General features: G+C 38.9%; 1 protein-coding gene across 1 annotated transcript in view; it reads left to right on the forward strand.

The window, feature by feature from the left end:
- The first annotated feature begins 2770 nt into the window (after window positions 1-2770).
- The window catches only part of LOC140240932 (uncharacterized), an 88809-nt gene continuing 64986 nt past the window's right edge, over window positions 2771-26593 (forward strand). Inside the window, exons 1-2 of the mRNA XM_072320703.1 lie at window positions 2771-3289; window positions 10028-10922. Of these exons, the coding sequence (XP_072176804.1) occupies window positions 2804-3289; window positions 10028-10922 (1381 nt within the window). The 5' untranslated portion in view covers window positions 2771-2803. The remainder of the gene's footprint in view (window positions 3290-10027; window positions 10923-26593) is intronic.

Genomic DNA, 26593 nt, shown 5'->3' on the forward strand with positions numbered 1-26593 from the left:
TATTATTATTATTATTATTATTATTATATACAACGGGACCCTCCGCAACGATAACTACAAAGATAGTGAATCAATCCAAATACAATTCAGGGTATATAAAACTATTTTTATCACCCACATCTTACAGAAGACCCCATTCCCATTTGCTTTAGTGGTCAAAGAGAACTGAAGATCCTTGCAGAGCATGTTAGAATGCCTTCCCTCAAAGTTCTGTCCATTGTGTTCACATATTAAAGGGATTGTCTAGTTTTGGTTGAGACCTAATTTCAGGTTTCTAACATTTATCGGTGAGATAATGACAAACCTCTTATGAAACACCATATGAAAGAGAACGTAATTCCATAAGGAATTCAATGTTTATTTGATGAAAATTGGTTTGAAATGGCTGAGATATCCAAAACAGAGCGAATCTAATAAGTGCCGGACCCACACTTTATCACGATCTCTTTGTTTTACTTTGTTTTTGGATGTTTCAGTCATTCCAAACCCGATTTACATCAAATAAACTTTGAATTCCCCTTAAAAGGGTATGCTCTGTATTGTTTCATAAGTGTTTTCTTGGTATCTCACAAAAAGTTAAAAGCACAATTCTCATCTCCTGCAGTTCCAAGAGCATCCAAATGCTAAGCTTGGAAGAAACATACCGATGACATGCTTTACAACGACCCACACTTCTCTGTGACCACTTAATCAAATTGAATGGGGTTTTTCTGCAAAAGAGAGGTAAGATGTTATATTTTTAGACTGTATTTTTATACTGTATATGCACTGCAATATCTCCAATATTGAAAGATAACTACATCTATATCTTTCTGTCTTACTTTCTTTCTGGTGTTAGTTTGTCCACACTCGAGGACATGACGTGTGTGTAAGCCTACTATAGACGAAATTAGACATTTCATAGAATTCCTGTTCATCCGTCTCGGATTGTTATCACATTTTCTTTCTTTCTTTTTTTTTCTGAGTGGGAAGGAGGGGTAGGGAAATATGGGTTTAGAATCTAAGAATAGGAAAGTGATTGTGAAGTGAGAAAAAACAACTATTTTTGGTTTATTTAGAGGGAAGCTTGACGGGAAGGGAAGGGGAGGGAAAAAAAAGTCTTAATTCGTCCCGGATTCTGAGCATACTTTTTTCATCATGTCCCAACTATTCTTCTTGACGAGATGTTTCCTTTAGACAGTCTTGTGCAATCTAAACTATTTCACTGCAATCATGCGTGATATCTAGCTCTTTGTACGCCTACTTGATGAAACTATCTTTTTTTTTTTTTTTTCTTTTTTTTTTTGGAGAATTGAGAAATAAATCCATTGATTAAAAATAGATCCCTGTCAGGAGTGACTTTGATACAACAAGCTGCCGGAAGTAAAACGAACAGAAGAATGAAAGTATCACCATCCTTCGGCGAAGACCAGTTAAGGAGAATTCAGTTTTGAACATATTATAGAAGTTTCATAAGATAATTTAAGGAAATAAATTCAGGCGGACTTGTGGCGGCCGATCATGATCTCGTCAATATGCAAATCATTGATTATGACGTGTTTTGATGTCATCTCAAGCGCCCTTTGCACACGGGTACATGTATAAACGTTCATTCAGATTGATTGTGTCGATGATTTAACAAGTTATTTAAATACTCTCCTTAATAAAGAAATCTTGAGATTATCAGCTATCGCTTAATCCTTACAACGACGGGACAGATTGAAACGGGATAAACTCACCATCGGAATCATTTCAAATCATTTTCAGTCATTTATCATCAGATCATTCGAATTATTCCCAAAATCTTACCACTGAAAAAAGACACAGAAATCCAAGCATATTCTAGTTTGAGCAAATCAATATTGAACATGTCCTCATATTATATAGCCTAAGCATTGTGTGATTTTGATTGATGTCGTTGGAGTGATGCAGTCTTGTGTAATTTCCATAACTTGTTAATCTACGGAGACCAACAATGCCCTACTAGGTTGAGGTTGTGGAACTTTAAATCGTGGAAATTTACTTGGAAGTCATAAATAGGTTAGACCTATCCAGAAAATCGGTACATACTACATTATATTTGAAAATTCAAAATCTTACTTACCATGTACACAAAACAAGGAAACATTGAAACATAAATGCAATTACGATCATAATGAAAACAAAGCTACTCTCGAAGCTAGAGGTTTAATGCTCCATTTTAACATCAGACTGTGGTGGTTGTTGTTTGGTTCTCACAGCTGAGTCAAATTCTGCGAAAAGTTTTACTAGCGGTCACCAGCTTATATGTTTACATTGGCTTCCATTGCACGCACGCTGCGGTACCTTCATTGCCATAAGAAATCTGGTTCCACAAAGACTTCGTTAAGTGCATGGCGGGCACTTTACCTAATTGATAAAAGGGAAGAGGGCTCAAATCGATTTGCGTCTTTTCAAATATGACACAATTGCAGCATTGAAGCTTTACTTTTTCGTTGGATCGAGAACAAGGAAGGGATAAACGCTTGAATAGCCCGCAATCGGTCAATGGCAACCATCTAATTTACATATCATGGATATTCATTGAAGCCAACTTCTTTGAAAGGGGATTGGATGATGACGTCATGTGACAAATATTTGCATGCATAATAGAGTGTACATCTAGCAACAATACGGCAGACGCCATGTTCAAAAAGAGACAACAGGTGAAACCGGCTGACGTATGGAATATGACACTTTCTATGTGACACCGTCGGAATTTCGAGGATTTAAGAGAAGCGTAATGTCAACATTCGATTGTGATGACCTTCTGGCGGATATGTAGTTGAGTTTATAGTCTGAAAACATGAACGCTATCCATTATTCTGGGCGGCCCATTCATCGCGGCGGCCAGCAGATATCCGCGACTGGGCAAAATTTCGATCCCACCGTGGCGGCTCTCGTGTCTTCGATGAGGCAGGATCTGGTGGTTCCCGAGTCGTCGTCGACTCCCATTCCAAATGGCTATCCTTCTTATTCCCCTGGTTCAACTCAGATGGATATCTACACTCCAATCACTCCACCGCCCGAATTCCGTGGTGGAATATCCCCAGTACCGAGTGGCGGCTACCAGGGGCCGGCGAATTCGTACGACTACCGGCAGGAGAGCGTGAAAGTTGAGCATCCACGCCAGCGAAATGGGCGGACAAGTCCGTTGGTGTACGGGCGCGGTTTCATGATCAGCGGCACGCCGTCGCCTCGGTCCCCGAGAGAGGCCGGGCAGCAATCCGCTCACTACTATGGTCATCAGCAACAATCGCCCCATAAACACGTACACGAGAATAACCAGGTAGTCCTTCACTCAGTTGGCTAGAATACAAATGCTGCCATCTTGAATATACTGTAGGCCTATGTCTAAAATATACCTTATTAATTAGGGAATGTACCATTGACAAAAACAAATTGAAATCACTGGTTTACGACAATAATAGCCAAAATAAACCCAAATAGACAGGTAGTAAAATTGGAGAAATTGGAGATACTTAAGTTAGAGTGAGATCACAACTAGATTTCTAGTGCTATTAAAAACCTCTGCATTAATAACCTTTCATACTACCCTACTCGTTCATGTAACACGGTGTAATTATTTGGTGTAAATGGGTAACACTGAACATTTATCATTCACTTTGATATAAATGGTACCGTACCGGTATTGCTAGATTGAATATGTCTCTGGATCTAAGTTTTCTTACACTTGTTTAGCCATATTAAAATACTTCAGTCAATGAAATGTACGTAGTTCTACTCAACCTTTTTTTTGTTCTTCATGCCTCATTTCCTGAGTTAAACAGAAACCAGGGATGAGTGTTTCTGTTGAGCTAGGTATTGCGATCTCTATTTTTGTGCAATATTTAAAAGACGGATCTTGTATTTGTCCAACATAATTCAGCTAAGCACATTATTTTTTTTTTATACCCATCCTTAAAGCAGAGGCTATATTAAATGATACTCAACTAACTAATTTTGAGCTGTCCAAACTATTCTAAATCTCTCTGCATTCTGCATTACACATTCTGATCTTACACAAGTGTAGTTGACCATGCTGCTGTGATTGTTGCTGACGAAAGCTTGAGATGGAAATGTTTTGCATCTGATTGATACTGCTTGCACAGGAAATTGTCATTACAGTGCACTCCTGTTATAACGAACACGATTATGAGGCTGCTTTCAAATAGAAGTATTCGGTATTCGCTATTCGCTTTTCGCTATTCGAGCACCGAATACACCATCACCCGCACCGTCAACTCACCATCCCATGTAGTGAGGATTTCTTTCTCCTACATCGCAGCAAATTTTATAAACAATTTCTAAACTGCATCAGAATGTCGGTCTACATGCTTATATTTGCTAACGGGCAAATCCAGACCAAAAGTGTCATTATTTCATAAACGAGAGACGGTATATGCTGCAAGAAAATCGAACAAGTTCGATTCCCGCTTTGCTATACTTTTCACAGGTATTCGGTACTTTCGAATAGTGCCCTCTTATGTGAACCGGTGTGAGGAAATCCTATCGTTCGATTCAAGCTATTCGCGTGCCCTCGAAAAACGAGCCCGAATACCCGAATAGTATACTTCTATGTGAAAGCAGCCTAATGAAATTCTCGGTACAACAAAATAGAAGTCCAGGCCCCCAAATTATTACCTCTACACATGTCTTTATACTGTGCTGTGATTGTCAATTACAAAATTTCATTATAATGAAAGAAAACTGCCGGTCCCAAAGACTTTCTTATCAAACAGGAGTACGAGTACTGTATCACTCAAGTGATGGCCTTTTTCCTAAAATCAAGCATGAAAGAAAAAAAAAGTGTCTCTGCGGGGGGTACTTGAATGCATCATGTCTGTTAATAAGACATGACAGGAGGATTAGCAAAATCTGTTCATATATTTGTACATTTGTAATTCCAGATCAGAGTTCATTAAGAACATATCTTGTGCATTGTTCACCAGTCACTTCGTGTCCCAAGTCTGTTAGTACTATATTTATGTATTGATTTGTAATCTACAAGTACACTTATTGTGATGGTTAAGAAATGACATACACGATGGCATACACTGTACTGTAAAACAGATTCGCGGCATGAAATTTTCGCAAATTGGAGCCGACGGCCTTTTTCGTGGCATGAAATATTCGCGAATTGCCACTGGCGTTCAATGCATAATATACATTGTAGTGTAGACAAGAAATTTTATGTGCATTTTAATTTCGCGAATCTTGGCGCTCGCGAAATTGAAAGGCACACGAACATTCCTCGTTTTACAGTATACCTGCATATTATAAAGATTGGCCATACTATGAAGTTTGTCATAAATTCAGTATTCCATCAGCATCAATTAGTCGTCCAGTTCTAACCATTTTGATAACCAAGAATGAGTTGAGCACGTGAGAGGTAAAATGCATCTTGCTTCCATGTTACTCACAGGTTCTTTAATTTGTTTGACTTTTCCGCAATTGAAAAAGACAAGAAAGTAATCATGCCATGCCACAATGGCCTTTGCCGGGAATTCTTTTGTTTATATCTCTACTTTTCACGTGTTGCATGATAAGCAGCACAAAGAGCAATCTATGATCATCAAACCCAAATTGTTTGATGAGCACCCCTATCAGAATCTGTCTTAGGTACACACGCTCACCTGTTGATTGATGTGCAAAGTCCAAATAATCAGATCGATGAGACAGTCATTCAAAAGATATGAGAAATTTTGTGGAACGTTGGAATCTAGACTTGGTTCCAAAGTCAACTGCGCAGAATGAGTTCACAAGAAGAGACAATAGGAATTATCGAATGCTTGTTCTGCTGGAGGTGATCTGTGCTGGCATTGGGTGTCAAGTATTCTGACCTGGAGGGCTGGAGCGATATGTAGTGTCTATCGTTGGTGCTTGGACTTTCAGAATTGCTTCAGTTTGCAAGGAATAACTTTGCTGTTTCTTTGGGTTCTGGTCTTGCTGTCTGATGGGATTATTCCTCTGTGTATAAAATATAAATCTGAAAAGATGTTCGTTCGTGTGATCAAAACGATGTCTTGTTCCTGCGATGGAGGGTGTTCTTGATATTGGAAACATTGACTTGGATGTATGGGACTCTGATGAAGAGTCTAACGTAAGTAGCAGGATTGGCATGATTCAGGAAGCGCAGAAATGTAGTGTAATTTAAATGTGCATGATTTGGCATTTATATTTCTTCATAAACCTCAGTTATTGAAGGTGATTGTTCAATTGCTTCATAGTCTTTGATCATGTTTGATGCTTTGTAATTGAAATTCAATGGTTTTATATCATGGACTAGTTTTATTCATAAATCTTGGCAAAGTTCATTCATACCTCCAAAGTACATGCATGTGGGTCTTGTATTCACAGCACATGTGCCATCAGCCAAGCTGAAAGGAAGTACATGCATGGTCTTGTTCAGCTCATTATCATCAAAAAAGTTTTCACAGAACACTAAGAGTGAGGAACAATATATTTTTTTTTAACCCTCACTTCCTTCTAACCAGTTGCTTTGATCCTGCAGGATTTTATTGAAAGATATCAAACAACTTCCTTTAAAAAAAATTATAATAATAATTTCCTTTCACAAATTGGGAAATATACTGACAAAGCATTTAAACCAAGTGTCATCTTTGCTCCGATCAGTCGCAAACTTGTTTGTAGAAGTTAATAGTTCACTAATTGTAGCTCTGATGTGTGTTCTGTTCACTATATGAAGTGTGGGTACAATTATGGGATGCACATTGTAGGCAGGCTAGACTTAAAAGTAAATGCTGATTACTTGTACACCTTGAAGTAGGGTAGATATAACCAAAGATATGCTGTTAAGTGCCAATTCAGGGATCTCTTGCCCGACAGTGTTATTTGCCCTGCAACTGTAGGTGAACAGGTCACAGGAATTGTAGTTTAACCTGCCTTGAACACAACTATAAAACTGAATTTAATACATTTGCATTCATGACTCATATATCAGATGCATAGAAAATAGGTCAGTTTGCTATCACTTTCCATATCATAGGCATACAATTGTGGGGAAAAAAAGAGTTGTTTTTGACAACCAGAGAGTTTTCCTGTATATTTAGTAGGCAAGACGTCATGTAGAAAAATTCATTCCGTCTTTAATTACGGTTAAAAAAAAAAAAAAAAAAAAATTATGGAATATTATGCACAGGGCAAATAGAAGGAGAGCTCCCATGCAACATCTTGATGTTGCCTATTTACACTTGTTTGATCAAAACCATAAAAAAAAAATCACTACTTTCTTGATGGTCCTCTCATTTTTCTGCATCTGTTCACAATCTTGAACTTATTTTCAGGGTGGACCTCCCGTATTCATCTTCCATACTAAAGCATCGTCTGTGATGCCAGTGCAGCAAAACGTTGATTCTGAGTGCTAAGATTGATTAAATAGAAGCAGGTGAACTGAACACTCAGTAACTTTATTACTCTGTTTTGGAGGGAGAGGGAGTTCTGTACGTAGATATTACCAGTAATCCTAATTAAACCAGCCTACTGTCTCCATGTCTTATGGTACAAGTATACAACATGTGCCCAATTGTCTATTTACATATATATGTAGCTTTGCCTTCACTTAAAGAGAAAAATCCAGTCCAAATATAAGTTAGTCTGATAAAAAAAGAGTAAATTTTTACGAGTTCAATGGTAAAAATTTGACTGAAATCGGATGGAAAAAAAGAAAGTTATGAAATTTTGATAAATTCTTCAAAACAGTTCTTGTACGGTGGGTATGAATATGCACATGAGTGAGCTAGCCATGTCATACCCTCAAAATTTTCTATTGATTAAATGTACAAAAAATGACGAAAATTCAATGGTTCTGTCATTGAAGTATGAAACATGACGTTATTCCTGATTGAATACCTTCAAAATAGTGATCAATTTGATATATATGAGGATTTGAGCCACGGGCATAAATGCGTTTGAATGAAAAACAGAAAATTTCAAAATTTTATGTACAAAGTGTATGGTAAGTTGTGAGGGAATAACATGCTCACTTTGCCATTTGTTTTATTATATTCATATTGACTGTTCAAGAACTGTTTTCCCCAAGAATTGCAAAATTTCAAAATGTCATAACTTCCTTATTTTTCATCAGATTACGATCAAATTTATACCGTTGCACTCGTAATATTTTACTCTTTCTTATCATATCAGACTAACTTATATTTGGACTGGATTTCCACTTTAAAGGGGTTGTATAGTTTTGATTGAGACTTACTTCAGGTTTTTATCATTTTTTGATGAGATAGTGAGAAACCTCGTATGAAATATGAAAGAGCATGCAATTCCAAGAGGATTTCAACATTTATTTGATGAAAATTGATTTTGAAATGGCTGGGATATCCAAAAAAGAGTGATCCTAATAAAATGTGGGACCCACTTTTTATTACGATCATTTTGTTTTACTTTGTTTTTAGATGTTTCAGCTATTCCAATCCCGATTTTCATCAAATAAACCTTGAATTCCTCTTGATATGGTATGCTCTGTACTATTTCATAAGTGTTTTCTTGGTATATCTCGCAAAAAAGTTAACGCCCAATTTTCATCTCCACCAATACTGTACCATCCCTTTTAAAAGCATTCTGGGAAGAGAAGTAGAGAACACATACTAGACTGTCCTAGAAGACAAGAGCACAAACGGAATAGATCATGAATCATTACATTTGTCTAAATTGCACATGGATTGGCTCATACACTTCCTTGAAGGATGCAATTGTAGCTTTATATGGACCATTGTAAACAAAGAGATGCTATCTATAGTTTCACTTTTGTGTCATTGCTACTTCACATAATCATTTAAAAACAAGAATAAGTATAGACATCAGCACTCACATTGATTATGATATTGCTTTTCAGTGCATTAACTTCCATTTTCTGTGTATACCCAGTACATAGTATGCAGAAACTGAAGGACCAGCGCAGTTTTCATGCAAACAAAGAAAGTGAAATTAAAATCTGAGATCCTTTCTTCATTATTTGATGAAGTACAGTACGATATATGATCAATATCTTTAAATATAATTTGGACGTCACACATAATGGAAGGTCCATTGAGTTGAAAACCTTCCAAGATCATGCTTATTATATTACAAACCTACAAACTAGTCTCTGATTGCAACTGATTGACAAATCACTCTACATTGACGTAAATAACCTCTGATTCAATCAGTGTTTTACTTATAGCCATGATAAAAATCATGGGCATACATTCTTGAGCTGGATTCAAACCAATGACCTCCTGATCACCACACAGGCGTCTCATAATCCACTTAGACCACCAAGCTTTCATCGGACAGCCAGTACTGGTTCTAATGTTTAGCATGCAGCGGGTATCACATATTTATTCAAATTATTAAATTACATTCATGCATTGAGATGTTTTCATTGCAACTGATTGACTTCTTGGAAAGCAATTTCTTTGTCTTTTAATGACATGCTTCTTATAACTGCACAAGAAAAGAAACATCTTTTCTTTCTTTTTTTTTCTTTGCTTTGCTTGAGCAAATCTACAAATTCTTGGATAATATTGTAGTATTAGACATGAGAATCTATAAGTCAGTGCAGAGATAGATATGGATGCCATTACAGTACAATGTCTTGTGTGGAAACTGACAAAAATTATCTCATATAAAGGGTTATAATGAGTTTCAAAGTGCTTATGTTTGGTTTGATTTTGAGCTATTGACCATGTCTATAAGCTTCCAAGAATAAGACAAACAAAGTAGTGAAGCATTTTAATCAATCCAGCTTCAAGGAAGGCAATCAATGATTTCGGTCCCTACTGATGCAGTCAATGCAACATGTTATGATGTATTTGGTATTTAGCTGAGTTTTCTCTTGGACTTGTGGCCTATGGAATGGTGTTTTCTGAAACTTTCTTAATATGCTAAAATGATTTTAAAAGGCTGACAGAAATTATGACCTTATCATGGTAGAGTGGCTAAATAACAAAATGAAAACAAACTGGATAAATGGTGAGCTCATTCCTTCTTTTTTTTTTGACCTCTTCATTCACAGGGAGAGCCAGTGCTCAACAACAATCATGGTTATGTGAGACCACATCAAAGTGACTACATACACGGCAAGCATGCAGGGAGTGTGCTAGCCCCACAGAATGGCTACGTTGGCTCGGCAGATTTCAGCCACAGCAGCCACCATCCTGTGACGACGTATCATGAGGAAATCCAATTTAGCACGAGCGGAACCCCAGATGGCGGTGCGGTGACACCGGCCCAGCTCTGCCATGCTGCCGTTACGCAGAATGGGGTGGGTGCGCCCTCGCCGCGTGACGGGGGCGCAATCCAACCCAAGCCCCCCTCTTCCATGAAACCGCGTGGCTCAAGGACGCGGCGCAGCCTGAGGCGAGCGGCAGACATGTTGCTGAATCGAAGCAGGCAGAGTCTCTCTGATACGGAGGGCAAGGGTTCACGCAACCCCACCCCGAAACCAACCCCTCCCCAGCCCTCCCCGCAGACTGCATACCCTTCCGAGGGTGTACCAACCTCCGGCGAGGAAAGGGCGCCCTCTGTGCGTGAAAGGCTGCAGAAGAACCGGGCCCGCATGGGCGAGCTCCTCCGCTCGCCAAGCCTCTCTAGGTGGAAAAAAGGAAGCAAGGAGAACTCGGGAGAAAACTCAGGTTCGCAAAAGTCCCCCTTTCAAAATGGAAGCAGTCAGCCGGCAAGACGCCAGTACAGGAGTGCGGAGAATTTGCATACGCCGTCCTACACCTCGTACGAATCTCCTGATGCTCTGCTCGATAGTCGGACAGACCACAGCTATGCAGACAGCTCGGATGGGATGTCCTCCCGGTCCATTGACTCCACCCCGGCGGACTACCACCACCAGGGGAGGCGGTACTCCAGTGACCACACCCATCAGAGGACCAGGAGCAGAGACAGGGGAAACCACAGAGGTGAGTTTTGTACCTGGCTCCAGGAATGATGGTAGGCATTTGCCTGCAAACCACCCTGCCCTAAAATCCCCTGTGATAATCTCTCTCACCCTCTGTTCTACAATTCATCTAACACCAAGACTCTGTTTCACAGGACAGGAATAGCTCTAAGTAGTTGTCCCTCGCACTATGGTAACTAAAAGTTTCCATTATACTCATTTGGTAGCCTGGAGATCTTTTAAAGGCTCACATTGATACTCATTTAATAATTGCTTACTTACCTACTTTTACTCCAGTTAATCATGTATTTATTCATATCTGTAGGTTTATCAACTTCTGTATGTCTATCAAGGTATACCGTGCCAGCATACTGAAAGGATCTATTCTGTAGAAAGTGATAATACATGGATACATAATGCTTCGAGACTTTTAAAGTTGCAAGACATTTTTTTTTCTTCATGATTCCAATGAGTGCACTGGATAAGGGGAATGATAAGGGAGTGCTAGTTGAGTGTGTGTGTGTGTATTTGTTCGTTGATTTCCTGTAAAACTGAATTTTCAACAAAACCAAAGCCCAATATGTAAATGTGGATTGAGTGAAAGCAGAGCAATATTTATAGTAGAACACATCAGTGAAAGTGTGAGCGAAATTAGACAATCAATTCAAAAGTTTTAAATGGCTTTTTAAAGTTTTGGTGTCATCATTGCTGGACAAGGAGACAACTACACTTCATGAGATCATTATGGACAACAATATAAAGAAAATCCAAAGAAAATTCAATCATTTTGGCTTTTCTAGCATAATGAAAGAGCTGTCAACTTACAATGTTTTCAGGAAAAATTCATTTTTGTGGAATTCTCCTTATAATATTCTCCTTTATATTGTTGTTGAGAATTATGTTATGAATTGCAGTTGTCTTCTTGTCCAGCAATTACATTGTATGGCACGAAAACTTGAAGAATTCTTAAGTTCTGAATCAATAGTCTGATTTTCTTCAAACTTTCACTGATGTGTTCTGTTGCTGCTTTTACTCAATCCACATTGATATTTGGGCTTTGTTTTCTTTTAAATATTACAGAACTTTCAATATGTCTTTTTATGAATACCTTCCCACTTGCTTTTGTGTATGTAGCAACTCATCCAGGAATTCAATTATCGCAAAAATGTTTAAAAGTAGGAGGAGCAGTACTGTAGATATACGTAGGCGTAAATCTCTGAGATGTATTTTGAGCCATGCTGTTCATCATGACTCACCAGAAATGAGTGAGTAAAGGGAGAAAACGCAATCCCTTGCACTACCTGACCCTTTAGGAATTACAGTATTCATCGCATAATCGGGCATCTGATAATCGGGAACCTCGCTTAAATGACATACGCTTCCCAGAAACATTTCCAATGCATGTTATTTTCACTGGATAATCAGGCGGGGACCTCTGATAAACGGGACAATTTTTCTTCAGGCGATCTTTGATTTTGTTGATATTTTACACAAAAAATCTACCAGAATACCACAACAGTATTTCAAAGATTCCCTATCAGTTGTCGTTTACATCGAACTTACAAAGCAAACTTCAGACTGGTGTGTTTTGACCTCCGTCCATCCAGTACACGTACATTTCAGCGCGCTGCCCGCCTTCGCTTTTCTGTACATGTGTATATATGGCGAGCTAGATAGCTACATATTGACAACACATGTACAGTGAAGTGATCGCGGCAAGTAAACAATCAAGCCGTGATGACTGAATGATTGATGGACTTCTCATTGACGTTACCACATCAGTTCTGGGTAATCATTTCCCATGGTTGTGGATATGTATTTATACGGAACGCCCTACGTGTCCAAGAATTCTACGAATGTTTAAGAAAGTGCTAGCTTTGAATCCACATATTTTCTGTTCGAAGAGAGGTGACAGAAGAAGAACCCGGTTGCGATTACTCTACATCATTGCGAGAATGCAGGGAGCTCTGGAGAGCTAGAGGGTCGCGCGGAGGGGTAGCGTGGTTGTGTATTCATGTACATGTACAGTACGTCAGTATGCATCATGTGTGTGTGTGTGTGTGTGCACTAGACATGTCGTATGCAGTTAGTGTATGGTGAGTGCTCATCGCGAAATCGGGCACCCCGCTTAAAGGGGCCGTGTTTGCTACTCCCAACCCAGGCGCGGTGGAGCACCCCAATTATCTCGCAGAAATCCATCGGCAGCCGAGCCTCATTTGCATAAAGTAAACAACATGTACTCGCGTAGTTGAGAAAAAGTAAACAACTTCTCAAGCTAATAACAATTTAAGGAAACCTATTTTCGGATTAAAATTGAGTTAGTTTGAATTTGAAAACATGTCCGAATATGCACATATAACATATCAAAGGATTTGACAATGATAAAATGTGAAATTTTAGCGAAAACCTGGCGAGCAAAATTACCAAAAATATGCCTCGAAAATCATCCTAAAATTCACGAAGTGTGATTGCGGAACCAAAGCGCCATTCGAACAAAGTACACCGAAATTTATTTATCTGCTTGCATTTTAAATGTCATACCGTAATATTCCCGGCCATGGTTGTGTCGGAAAAAAACAGAAGGTGATGTCAAAAATGACACGAACGCAAAGCGTACAGGTCGGTCCCATGTATATATAATCGCATGACTGTAGCGTTGCATGTCACAGCACACACAACGCTTTGCTGCATGCAGCGTGCGCGGCAGCAGCTCAGCAGTCACCGCCGTGCGACACTCAGCAAAATTGACTGCGTCACATGCAAACCAACAATGAGCACGAAATCCTGAATCTCACGTACCACGCATGCCCAATATTACGGGAAAAGAAATGACGTCATTTTCAATTGTTTCGCTTACTACAATTTTCTATTCCAAACCCTGTAGAAACATGTTGATTTCTCAAAAAGTACAGGTGGAACCAAGCGAAAACTTTCACCATACATGGATTGAGGCCTGATAAACTTATGTTGCCAATTTCGGACACATTGGAGCCCGGCCATAGTCCAGTCGGAAAAAAACAGATAGCATGTTTTGCGAGAGGTGATTTTCAAAACGCTTTAATATCTCAAGTTCTAGTGCAGCAAATTTCATAATTTTTTCATCAAAAGGAAGGTTTTTAAAAACTTAGATAGTGTGGGAAGTTTGAGTTTACTAGCGGCACGCATAGCGGCACAAGGAGAAGGTAAAGATTTGACTTTTTCATGCACACAGTTTCGGGCAGCCGTGGATGCCCGTTGGAAATTCAAATAGAACGGGGCGATAATGAGATGCAAATTGAGGTGCTCCACCGCGCCTGAACCTGTCCCGATTATGCGATGAATACTGTATAGCACTAGCATGTTATCCACTCCCACTACTCCTGTAAAGTCATGATGCTTCATAGTTATATGCATCATAGCTAAATTCCACTGTTGGAGATTATCATCATCATCAAATTGAAATCATCTTTCTCCCTGGCAGTTGTTTGAAATGATCACTTTTGCAATATTTGGTCGCTCAAGACAAGCAATACCTTTACAGAACAAAGCAAGACAAACCTCAAGTCTTTCTGGTTCTGAATTTTTTTCTTTTTAAATGCCCTTTTATACAGGAATGTAAATTTGACCGACCCCCATCTGTCAATAAAAGTATGTCATGAAAGTGGAGAGAGAGAGAACCAGTTTTGAGTCAAAATCATCTTCAAGTTGCCATGTGACAGTTGACTTGATTAGACCATGATTACACAAAATAAAATCACAAGCAATGAAATTCAAGGAGTTTCAGGGACAAACTGCATACAAGGGCTTTCCAAACTGTAGCTCAGTTGGTAAGAGCACCACTGTACCAAGCCAGAAGTCTTGGGTTTTTATCCCCATGGAATCCCATTTTCGTTACTCATTTTCACTCACGTGTACTGATAGTTCTGGTCAGTTTTGTTTTTTTTGTTGAAACTAAAATAAAATCAGATATCATGAGCAGAAAGGGAGAAGTATCAACAGAATGAAAAAGAATCTGAATAAACTTGGAAAGTTACGGAGTTTCAAAGTTTGGCAGGTTTTCACTATGGCGTGATGTTGGTTGCAACCATATGTGTATCATTTAATGCAAATAATTCCCTGAGGCAATGATATCATCAACTCATATTGAATAGTATTCTGTTAGTTCATGCCTGAAACTTCTTTGAAAGTCAGAAACCTTTTTTTTTTTAAGGTAATCCAGCAAACATGCAACTCATTTACAAGACAGTCATCATCACCATTTGGATTTTGCAAGAAGGCACAACTCTGATGCAACGGATGATTCAGTTTTACTTTCTGATTTCATGCAGACAATAAGATATTTTGGTCATGATTATCATGTATTTCAGTGGTATACTTTTATGATTTTGACATCATTTCCTCATTTTCATTGATATATAATAATACTACAGTAATATGGTATAATATCATATTAGTATCACTGTTTCATATCATGGCATCTGCCTTGCAATCCATTTATTCTTGTTCAATTGCCATTAAAGTCTAGCTGAGCAATGCTGCATGTAATCATGTCGTCCCCTCTAGTTTCAGAGGGGAAAAAAAAAAACACTCTGTCCCTCGGATAGGGGCTCCCATGTGTGAGGGATGCATGGAAAAAAAAATCCCACTTTATTCTCTCATTGCAAGCAGCAGGGGGCTAACCTGGTGAAGTAGTCCACCCTACATTATACCCACACCTGAAAACAGGTATGAATGATGCAGACCCCTTGTGGTTCACCCCAGGTGACTAGCAATTTAGTCAGCAAATGGTATCAACCAGAGTCCCAATATATTGCCTTACAAGGAAGAAGAAGAAGAAGAAGAAGGTGACAGTTGCATGGAAACAAGTACAATTTTAGAATCCCATAACTTTCTTATTTAACAGTATGAGTATAGGTGTGATTTTGATGTGATTTCTACCATACTGTGTGCTTGATATTTAATATTCATAGTGATTGAAGCCATTTTACCACGCTCTGGAAGTGCTGTTAACAATAATAGATGATTGCATGCAGATCAAAGAGGAAAAAAGTGATTTGTAATGATGTTTGCTCTGAACCAGCGTATAAATACAGTAGTCAATGCAATAGGTTTCTTTGTTTTGTTTTTTCTAAACACAGCTTTTAGAATTATTTGAGAGAGTGGTGCTGATTCATTCGGGTGAATCTCCTTCTTTCCCCTTTGCAAAACTTACGTCAGTTTCTATATTCAGCCAACGCAAAACAATTCCCATCTAATTGCCCTCAATTTAACGAGTTCCCGTTTGTCCCAGTCTCTTCATAAAAAGATTTCCTGTAATCGACTACGTACTTGACTCTGTGAGAGAGAAAGAGAGAGAGAGAGTGTGTGTGTGTGTAATATCTCACAAATAGTGATAGTATGGTTGGCAAGTAATTATGCCATCCTCTACTTGGCGAGAATATGCACCTCAGAGTGATGCATGGGTGTTGCCGTGGCAACTCGTTCATGTGATTCAGGCATCCAATTACACTGAGGAGTTTTGCACTTTGATAAACTAATTATCGAGATACATATGTACATGACATGTGTCTGGCAAGCATCTTGTTGCTTTAATATGGCTTCATGTGCTTAGCCAAATTTGTGTCCCTCTATGATGATTGTGGATTTCTGAAGCGCCGTACATTTGTAAGTCACTGTTTTATCAAAATGCTGAAAATGCCATGTGAAACAGAGACTCCAACTCTCCCGTTTTCGACGGGAGATCTCCCGCCGAAAGCTCATTTTTGCACAATCTCCCGTTCTCCCGTTTGAGATTTGATTTCTCCCGCCCTGGCTCTGTGTCTCCCGGTGGAAAGGATTTCTTACTTATTTCTATCGTATGTTGAAAAAATAAGCCTTAATATAGCACCAGAGAACATCTAGAATCCTAACGAACTTCGCACTTCGCACACATCAGCTTGGAGTCTCCCGTTTGCTAGGGGTTTCAGGCGGGAGAATCTCCAGATCAGAAGGTGCTTGGGGTTGGAGTCTCTGGTGAAAGAAGGAATTCATATGACCACATAAATTAATGCAACTGCTGTTGTGCTCTGAATCACCATGTGAGGTATAAAACCACAGGTACATCCAGGCATCTCATGCAGTACACACTCATACAATAGCAATGTTTACCTTCGGGGAAAATAATGGATTTGTTTTTTAGAGTGTTCAAGAATATGAACAATGAAGTACCACTGTATGTGAGCTACATCATTTGAATATGATGTAATAAAAGTTATTAGAAGCTATCCATAGAGTTATTGATATGAAGGGTTAATTCTAATGTGATAAATTCAAGACCTTTGGATGCATTATTAGTTGTGCTTGTATTGATCATTAAGTTTGCAATTATTGTGTAAGAAAAAAAAAACCCAACTTTTTTTATGGGTTCAGAAAACTCTGACCCTAACCACTGTAAAGTTTTCATTTTTGCCTTTCACTTGTGTTGAAACAAGTCAGCATCAAGCATAATTTGAAGGCTGTAGTCTCAAAAAGAGAATGCTTTTAAACCAACTTTTCTGTAGTTGATCTACAGTGTAAACCATGAAGTGCAATATGAATGACAAAGTGACTTTTATGCTCAGATGGTGATCCTTAACCTCAAGTATAGCTATCTTCAAGGATCAGCTCTTAGTTAAGCACCATGTAGACATACTCTTTGATAGCTAACTTGACGTTAACTCAAAGATTACTATCCATGAGATATCTCAGGGTCATAGCTCTCTGTCAATCAGCCGGGGGAATCCCACTCGTAGTTAAGCATTGTGTGGACATAAACATGAACATTACTTGCAAATTATTCCACATACTTATAATCTCACACAGCTACATTTTAAGAAAATTTGCTTATTCATGATAGGCTCTCCAGACAATTAACCTGGTCCATGTACTGAATAATCCCCATCTAGACTTAATACACAGGCCGCCAAGTTCCCGCAGGGAATGGGTTAAGAGACACCTTCAGGATTTCTGTTTTCAAGTCTAACCACCGAGAACATGAAGTGCAAACAGTTTTGCCAAGAACAGTCTTGTTACCAAACCACACTGATGCTTTCAACAAAGTATGATGCAGCACAGCATTGCTCATTCAATGAATTTATTGTCTGTGGAGAAACTCTTAACAGTTATTGATGGAGTGATCTCAAATGGAAAATTTGAGAGAGTTCATAGAGCTAGGAAAACTGGAGTAGAAAGGAGATCGTGCTCCATTTTGAATCATTCAGTGAGATTTGAAAGATTCTATGGACTCTCTTTAAAATGATATACATGTATTACCAGGGTTCGAAATTGGCGATGGTCCGCTGGTCATTGGCCACCCAAAATCACGTCGGACTAGCTAAAAATCATAAAATTCTGAAGTTACTAGTCCGTCTGGCTAGCCAAAATATTGCTTCAGTGTCAAAATTGATTCTAAGTAGTCCGCCTGGCTAGTTAAAAAAAAAGTTAAGTGCGACCCGATCATGCTTGAGTATACCCATCTATGTCATACTTACATTTACAATAAATTTCTTACACTCTCCACTGTCCACAATACCTCATCCCCATCGATGCCCAAGAGGGGGGCAAGGGGTTGGATTGTAAGGGTCATTAGTGCAGACGTCCATGATTTCCTGCCCAATCATACAGCGTAGATCGTCGGCGATTAGCGGTTGGGAAGCCGAAACACACTCACTGCTCACTGTTGTCGAGGGAGTTAGTCAACTTCCAAACACTTGCTGCTTAATCCCGTTGTTGCGACATTACTCGTTGCCCGCACTGGGCTTCCAATAATCTTCGGCGTTTTCCACCGTTCAGTACCTGTGTCGGGCATTGCTATCTTGTACAAGCGCAAGGTATCATACCATGACATGTTAAAAGGCAATATTTATTGAAATGATGTTCCAAATGGGATACATTGATTGTCAGAGCTGTTCCTGACTTGAGCTGCTATTTGCCACATGTTGAGTCTACCATTCGGGCATGAGGATATCAGGAGGGCAGGTTTGGATATAATCATTTTGTCAAAATCTTCGCACTTGACACCACCATGGCCGTGTTTATCAACCACATGGCAGTCCGGCTGGAATACAGGAGGTTCGGTACGTGAGAATAAAGTGTGTTTTTCTGTCCCACGTGAAGCAAGCTTTACAGGGATAGAATAGTTTATGATAGTACTATATGTTAATATTCAAATCAATATTCAGATATGCTTTGGTTTTTAGCAAATGACTTGCTCTCTCTCTCTCTCTCTCTCTCTCTCTCTCTTTTTCTTATTTGGGCCACTGCATTTCCCATCCATTTGATGTTTAAAGTTGCATGCTACTGTCTGAAACGATACTGGTAGCAATTTGCCATTCAAATCATCAGGATTGCTTGTGTGCATTTCTGTTCAAGAACAATAGACACTTGTTTATTAATTAATGAATTAATGTAATAACTTTGTTTTTCCATCTTTGGTGTTATATAACAAGTACATGTAATCAAATTTACTTTTTAGTACTTTGAATCCAGTTTAAATGTGTCAGTTGTTGCTATGGGTATGTTATCAACTCACTTCTGGCACAAAAGTTTTCCAACAACTTGATACACGTAAATTATGCAAAACTGTCAAAAGTTACTGACTGTTCTGTGTAAAGATGGTACTAATGCATTAGAGGTACTCATTTGGCAGACAAGAGTTGTTAAAATTCTGCTGTTACCATCAAGAAATCTGTGACCAAAATCACCATGCTAATCTTTATGTTGTGTTCACTGTTCAGATGCCATATACCATGTAGTTCATATATTGCTTTTGACTGCAAGACTAATTGAGTATAATGGTGAACTTAGTCATTCAAATGCAGATTTTCACATCTTTAAAGCATCAAGCATTCATTTACAAAGGCCATTAATTTAGTGTATTTTGCACAATACTTTAACAAAGATACCAACAGCATGTAGGACCACATACATTGTAGCTCATGTTTTTCATATTAGAATACTTTGTCAGAGTCTTTGATGCCATGTACACAATAGGGCCTCAAGGTGATGACTATCACATTAATCATTACATTCATTCCTAATCCTACAAGGTCTCACTATGTTTTCCGTGTGCACATGACCCCGCAACCTGTCACCCGCATTAAATGCACAGATGATGCATCGTAACCAACTAAGCAAGCATTCTACTCGATACTTTTAATTAGTACACGTTTTCTCTGGCATCGCACACCCATCGCACTCACCTGTGTCGTAGAAGACCTTGTGAATTATTGATCCCTTTGAGGGATGAATGGAGGACAGTTACGGGGTTTAGGCTCTTTTCTTCATCTTGGCTTGTGCAAATTGTGTCTCGCACTCTTGCGTTAGATGTGCTCAGTGTGGGGAGACCCCTACTTGTGGTGCAGTTGTAAAATTGTGTGAGTGTGCATTCAGTGATTGATTTTTTGTGTGAGCTTGTGAAACTATTGTTTGTGTGGGGCATTCGTTAAAATGCAGTCATTCCAGTCAACATCATTGTGCGTATGCAGGAAACCGGACAGAAACAGTGGTTCCTCACACCTTACCACATTATCTAGCAAGAGGCAAAACACTCTGTCCCTCGGATAGGACATAAAATGGAGGTCCCGTGTAAGAGAGAGTCACAGCTCATGCACGTAAAAGATCCCGCTTCATTCATTCATCGCAAAGAGCAGGGTGTTTAACCCGGTGAAGTGGTTCCACCCCACATCCAACTGGACCCCATGGAAGACCAGCTTAGTGTAGCTGAATATGGGCTATCCAGCCATCTTCACAGATGGAAAATGAACAACAACAACAACAACAACTTACAATTTGTACCATTTCTTTTGAACAACACCTCCACTTTATTGCTTTACGTCACCATCTGAAAACACTGTATAAAGTGCATAACTATTTGTATTCAAGTGGGTAGCCTTTGCACTGTAGGCAGACATCAAGTAGATCGCTGCAGTTTTTAATAACTTTGTTGAACTTTACGTTATGACTTTCGTCACTGATACTGGATCTACAAGTATGATGGGTCACAGTATACCTGTTCTTGCTTCCAGATATCAGACTAATGATTTATTTGTCTAGTAGAACAAGAAAGAAATGACATTCTTATAATGTCCATGCCTGCAACTTGCCTGCCAAGTGACAAATTGTCAACAGATATTATTCGCCTCATTCCACTATACATGTACATGTATGGTTTCTGAGCTGGAGTAACATGTAGCAAACTAGGAAACTATACCCATGGTAGCCTTAAAGCTGTATCATTGTTTCATTGATACATGTCGTAAATTTGTCTTCAAATTGTAGTTCCTCTTCTTTTAGTTTTGCTCAAGTTTTTCTACATCTGTAATTTATTGTCCCCGCCGAACGAGTTCGAGCAGGGGACTATGAAACGGGCTCCGTACGTGTGTGTGTCCGTGTGTCCGTCCGTGCGTCCGTGTGTCCGTCCGTGCGTCCGTGTGTCCGTGCGTCCGTGTGTGATCAAAATGTTCAAAATGCTACTCCTTCGCCATTTCTAACCCGATTTTGATTCTGTTTGCTTTATATGATAGCACTACATAGGAGCTTTGAAACTTCTATACAGAATTTCAGTTGTGACCTTTGACCTTGACCTTTGACCTATATTGTACATTTTGCTTCAAAATGCTACTCCTTCGCCATTTGTAACCCGATTTCGATTCCGTTTGCTTTATATGATGGCACTAGGTGAGGGCTTCAAAACTTCTACACAGAATTTTGACCTTTGACTTCTTTGACCTTTGACCTTGATTTTTGACCTATATTGTACTTTTTTGCTACAAAATGCTACTCCTTCGCCATTTGTAACCCGATTTCAATTCCGTTTGCTTCATGTGATGGCACTAGGTGAGGGCTTCAAAACTTCTACACGGAATTTTGACCTTTGACTTCTTTGACCTTTGACCTTGATTTTTTACCTATATTGTACTTTTTTGCTACCAAATGCTACTCCTTCGCCATTTGTAACCCGATTTCGATTCCGTTTGCTTTAAGTGATGGCACTAGGTGAGGGCTTCAAAACTTCTACACAGAATTTTGACCTTTGACTTCTTTGACCTTTGACCTTGATTTTTGACCTGTATTGTACATTTTGCTACCAAATGCTACTCCTTTGCCATTTCTAACCCGATTTCGATTCCGTTTGCTTTATGTGATGGCACTAGGTGAGGGCTTCAAAACTTCTACACAGAATTTTGACCTTTGACTTCTTTGACCTTTGACCTTGATTTTTTTACCTATATTGTACATTGGCTACAAAATGCTACTCCTTCGTCATTTCTAACCCGATTTCGATTCCGTTTGCTTTATGTGATGGCACTAGGTGAGGGCTTCAAAACTTCTACATAGAATTTTGACCCTTGACTTCTTTCACCTTTGACCTTGATCTTTTTACCTATATTGTACATTTTGCTACTAAATGCTACTTCCGGCGGGGACATATTTTACGCACCGCGTAATTTCTACTTTTCCTTGTATTGTTATTAAAAAGTAAATGCTTGATTTGACTACTTGCTGTCAGTTGTTATGGAGATTAGAAAAGGGGTATCTTGATGTTGTACAATGTGGACTTTAATAGCTAGACTGTTTCTGATGTGCAGGGGCAGATCCAGGAATTCCATAAAGGGGGTGCTGGGCATGCTCCATTTTTTTCTTTTTATTTCTTTTGTTTTAACAAAAAATAAAGGGAAGAACACCTGATGCACCCTCATCTGGATCTGCTACTGCCTTGTGTCAAAATCCATCCATGTTTCTTTTTTTGGACAGCCTATGTAGTAATGAACCATTTTATTTGCCTGCTTGGGGCCTCTTAGGCAGCAATCCGCTTCCTAAAGCATGAAATTGATTAGTTGTTGCTAGGTAGGGTAAGTCTCCGGTAAGCTTTGTGCTTGTTTGAATACACCATGTACACACAGAAGTGGCCTCTCTGGGTGATCACTGCACTGGGCTATATTATGAGCAAGTATTTGATTCATATGTCTCAGTGTACATTCAATGGACATGAAACATTTACTAGGATAAAAACTGATATAAATCCATTTTTATCAACTTGAGATAATTAGAAGATTATGAAGATACAGTGTATACATGATTATTCTGATTTTGGTTAATTCCTATGGACAGAGTTTAAATACCTCACAGAGAGTAACGCTTGTTTGAGCCACGATGCTTGTTACCATGGCAACACCAAACATTTCTGGAGAGCACACTCATGCATGTAGAGTATGTAAATAAACATGGAACATGTGACTAAAACTATATCTTTGTTTGCCTACTTGGGCAATATGACTTCCAGGCGTGTTGGACGTTGATCCTAAAGTTAACCAGATGTTTGTTTGTTTGTTTGTTTTATTTTATTTGAGAGCTTCGTGTAGAATGTGACACAATTTTGCCCCAGGCCAAGGTACAGAGTACACCTATTTGTTGCAAGACTGTGTACACATCGGAATGACTGTTCATAAAATTGCATGCCTTGACTTGCATTTTCTCATGTAACTTGTTCAATGTAAGTAAACAAGAGTGTCAACAAATACCACTTCAAGTTTGCAACTTGGACCCCGTTTACAGTGCGGGGCTGGGCCGAGCCGCGGCCGAGCCCAGCCTTAATTGCGGGGCCGAGCCCCGCAATTCTGTCCGTTTACACTGCCGGGCTCGGCCGCTCTTTTAATTCAAATGTTTCAATATTTTGTGGTAGTGGCGCTCTGCTTGTAAACAAACGCAATTCGGTATAGTCTGGTTTTCAGACCCTTTGCCAACTGTATTCTGTGGCGACGAAGTCGCCGTTCGGGCAAAGGCCTTTGCCGAAGGAAAAATCCTTTGCAGGACAAAACCACCTTAAACTATACTAGTTTTCGACGTTGAGGGGGTTAATATCCTGAATAGCGAAATAGTACGGGCAGAGGGTTTGGAAGCCAGACTAAAATTGGCCGCGCATTTGGCCCAGTATAGTCTGGTTTTCAGACCCTTTGCCAACTGTATTCTGTGGCGACGAAGTCGCCGTTCGGGCAAAGGCCTTTGTCGAAGGAAAAATCCTTTGCAGGACAAAACCACCTTAAACTATACTAGTTTTCGACGTTGAGGGGGTTAATATCCTGAATAGCGAAATAGTACGGGCAGAGGGTTTGGAAGCCAGACTAAAATTGGCCACGCATTTGGCCCAGTTTGCGTTTACACTGAGAAAAGGCCGGGCTTGGCCGTGGCCGAGACCACCTCCAGAGCATGGCCAAATGCGCGGCCAATTTTGGCCCCGCATTTGGCCTTTTGTGTGTTTACACTGAAATGAAGGCGGGCTTGGCCGCGGCCGAGCCTCACACCGTAAACGGGGTCCTAGTCACAACAATGCCAGCCATTTACAATGTACTTTAGGGCCAAAGAACAAAGTATGAGGCTAGTTTATAAACCATACAGTGGAATACTGCTTTAGGATTGCATTATAATCAATGATAAAATAGTGTGCTATGACTTACATTTTCTCATAAAACTGGTCAACAAAAGCATGAACATGTCATACAACTTCAAGATGACAATAATACTAGCTCAATGAGTGTTTAAATGGATAGAAAAAGAAGTAAGGGGAATATAGTCTTATCACTTACGTGTAATCTTTCCTCTATCAGACATTGTTAACAATGTTTATGTTACAGTGGAAGTTTTTTTTTTTCTCCCTCTTTATGCTGACATTTTATAGATTTGTCAAGAGAATGTCAATCATGTTATAAGATAAGCCAAATAATAGTATGTTATTACTTTCTTACAATACAATTTTTATCTTTGTAACAGCTAGTAAACTTGGTTATTTCAAGCCTGGAGGAGGACTGGGGCTGTCAGTCTGTTTTATGTATAGGTCAAAATTTATGGAACATACATATTGTACAACATTTGTACCCTGGAAATTGGAAGAGATATGGGGGGGGGGGGGACTCATTTTAATAGGTGCAACACATTTTATGCGTATAAATGTACAATACAGAATTGATAGATTTGAAGGAGTACCAAATCACTTGTGTGATCACCAACTGTACCAAAACAGGCCAAAATTACATTTGTATGTGGCACAGGATGAAGATACCCATGATGCAGGCTTGTACAATGTATGCCTACAATGTGTAGACTGAAATGTGAAACAACTTTTATAACCTGTTAAGAACGGTTTGATTTTGCTACAACATGCATTTCGCATCAGAAGCTTGCTTGGGTACACTTGGGTCTTGTACTCAATGGGTTAACGTACATTGTACTTCAGTGATTTTGCTGTTCCTTAAAAAGAAGGGAAAGAAAAAAGTATAATTTCACCAATTAAAGGACAAGTTCACCTTCATTAACATAAGGATTGAGAGAATGCAGCAATATTAGTAGAACACATCAGTGAAAGTTTGAGGAAAATTGGGCAATCGATGCAAAAGTTATGAATTTTTTAAACTTTTGTGTTGGAACCGCTGGATGAGGAGACTACTAAGGCTCGTGATGTCATATGAGTACAACGGTATAAAGAAAATGTAAAGAAAATTCAACATATTTTCACTTTTTTCGCATAATAAAAGAGCACTTGACTTGCCTCTTTCTAAAGGCAATGGGAATAATATTACCCATAACATATGTCAGTAACGAGTCAAGCGAATGTGTACTTTTTCAAAAGATGAAATTTTGTGAAATTCTCTTTATATTTTCCTTTCAATATATGGCTGTACGCATGTGACATCATACACTGCAGTAGTCTTCTCATCCAGCGGTGACTGCACAAACACTTCAAAAATTCATAACTTTTGAACGGATTGTCTGATTTTCCTCAAACTTTCAATGATGTGTTCTACTAATATTGCTACATTCTCTCAATCCTTATGTTAATGAAGGTAAACTTGTCCTTTAAAAGGATATCCATGATTGTGGATTGTTTTGAGGGATCATGCTAATATGCTACATTTTATCCATTGATGTAAAATTGGTAAATAAACAAACAAACAAACCCCAAAAAACTAAAATGAAAGTGGAAAAATGCACCACGATGCGTATGAGTGGGAGTACTAAGAATTATTGATGGATGCTGTCCATATTTTGTGTAGTTATTTTACAATGGAAAAATTGCTGTGTAATAATGTCTAAGATTGATGATTTAGTAAGACTCTGAATTGAGGAGCTTCAACTTCTGAATAGATGACAGTGTGCATATGTGTAGTCAGATGACTGGAACACATTTCAAAACATAACCCTATGTAAATCCCACTGAAGTTTGTCATATTTACGGGTAAAGTCAGTTTGTTCAAATAGCTGTAGTACCATTCCACACAAAATGAAAAAGCCAACAGATTTGACCAATCAACCCTGAGAATATCCACAAAATTACCAAATTGAAAAGATAAAATACAAACTCTAGATTTTAAGTGACTATTAGAGTTTGAAATGTTTGATATTGTGGATATACAGCGTGTCCCAGAAAAAACGAAACCGGATTTCCATGCAACTTTTTACTATCGAAATCATACATTTTCTTTACGAGCTATATAAACTTTCCTTCTTTCATTTGATGTACAACTTAATGTTCATTGTTCATGCATGACTGAGTTAGAACAATGAAAAGTGGTGCTACCAAATTTTCATTTGCACGCGCAAATGGTGACTTTAAGTGAATTTTTCAGACTTTTAACGTTACGGTTTCGAAAAACAAAGTTCTTAACCCAAATATTCATATTTTCTTCTTTCATATGAGACCTA

Source organism: Diadema setosum, chromosome 17 (assembly GCF_964275005.1).
Source record: "Diadema setosum chromosome 17, eeDiaSeto1, whole genome shotgun sequence".
In the NCBI taxonomy this organism is placed as follows: domain Eukaryota; kingdom Metazoa; phylum Echinodermata; class Echinoidea; order Diadematoida; family Diadematidae; genus Diadema; species Diadema setosum.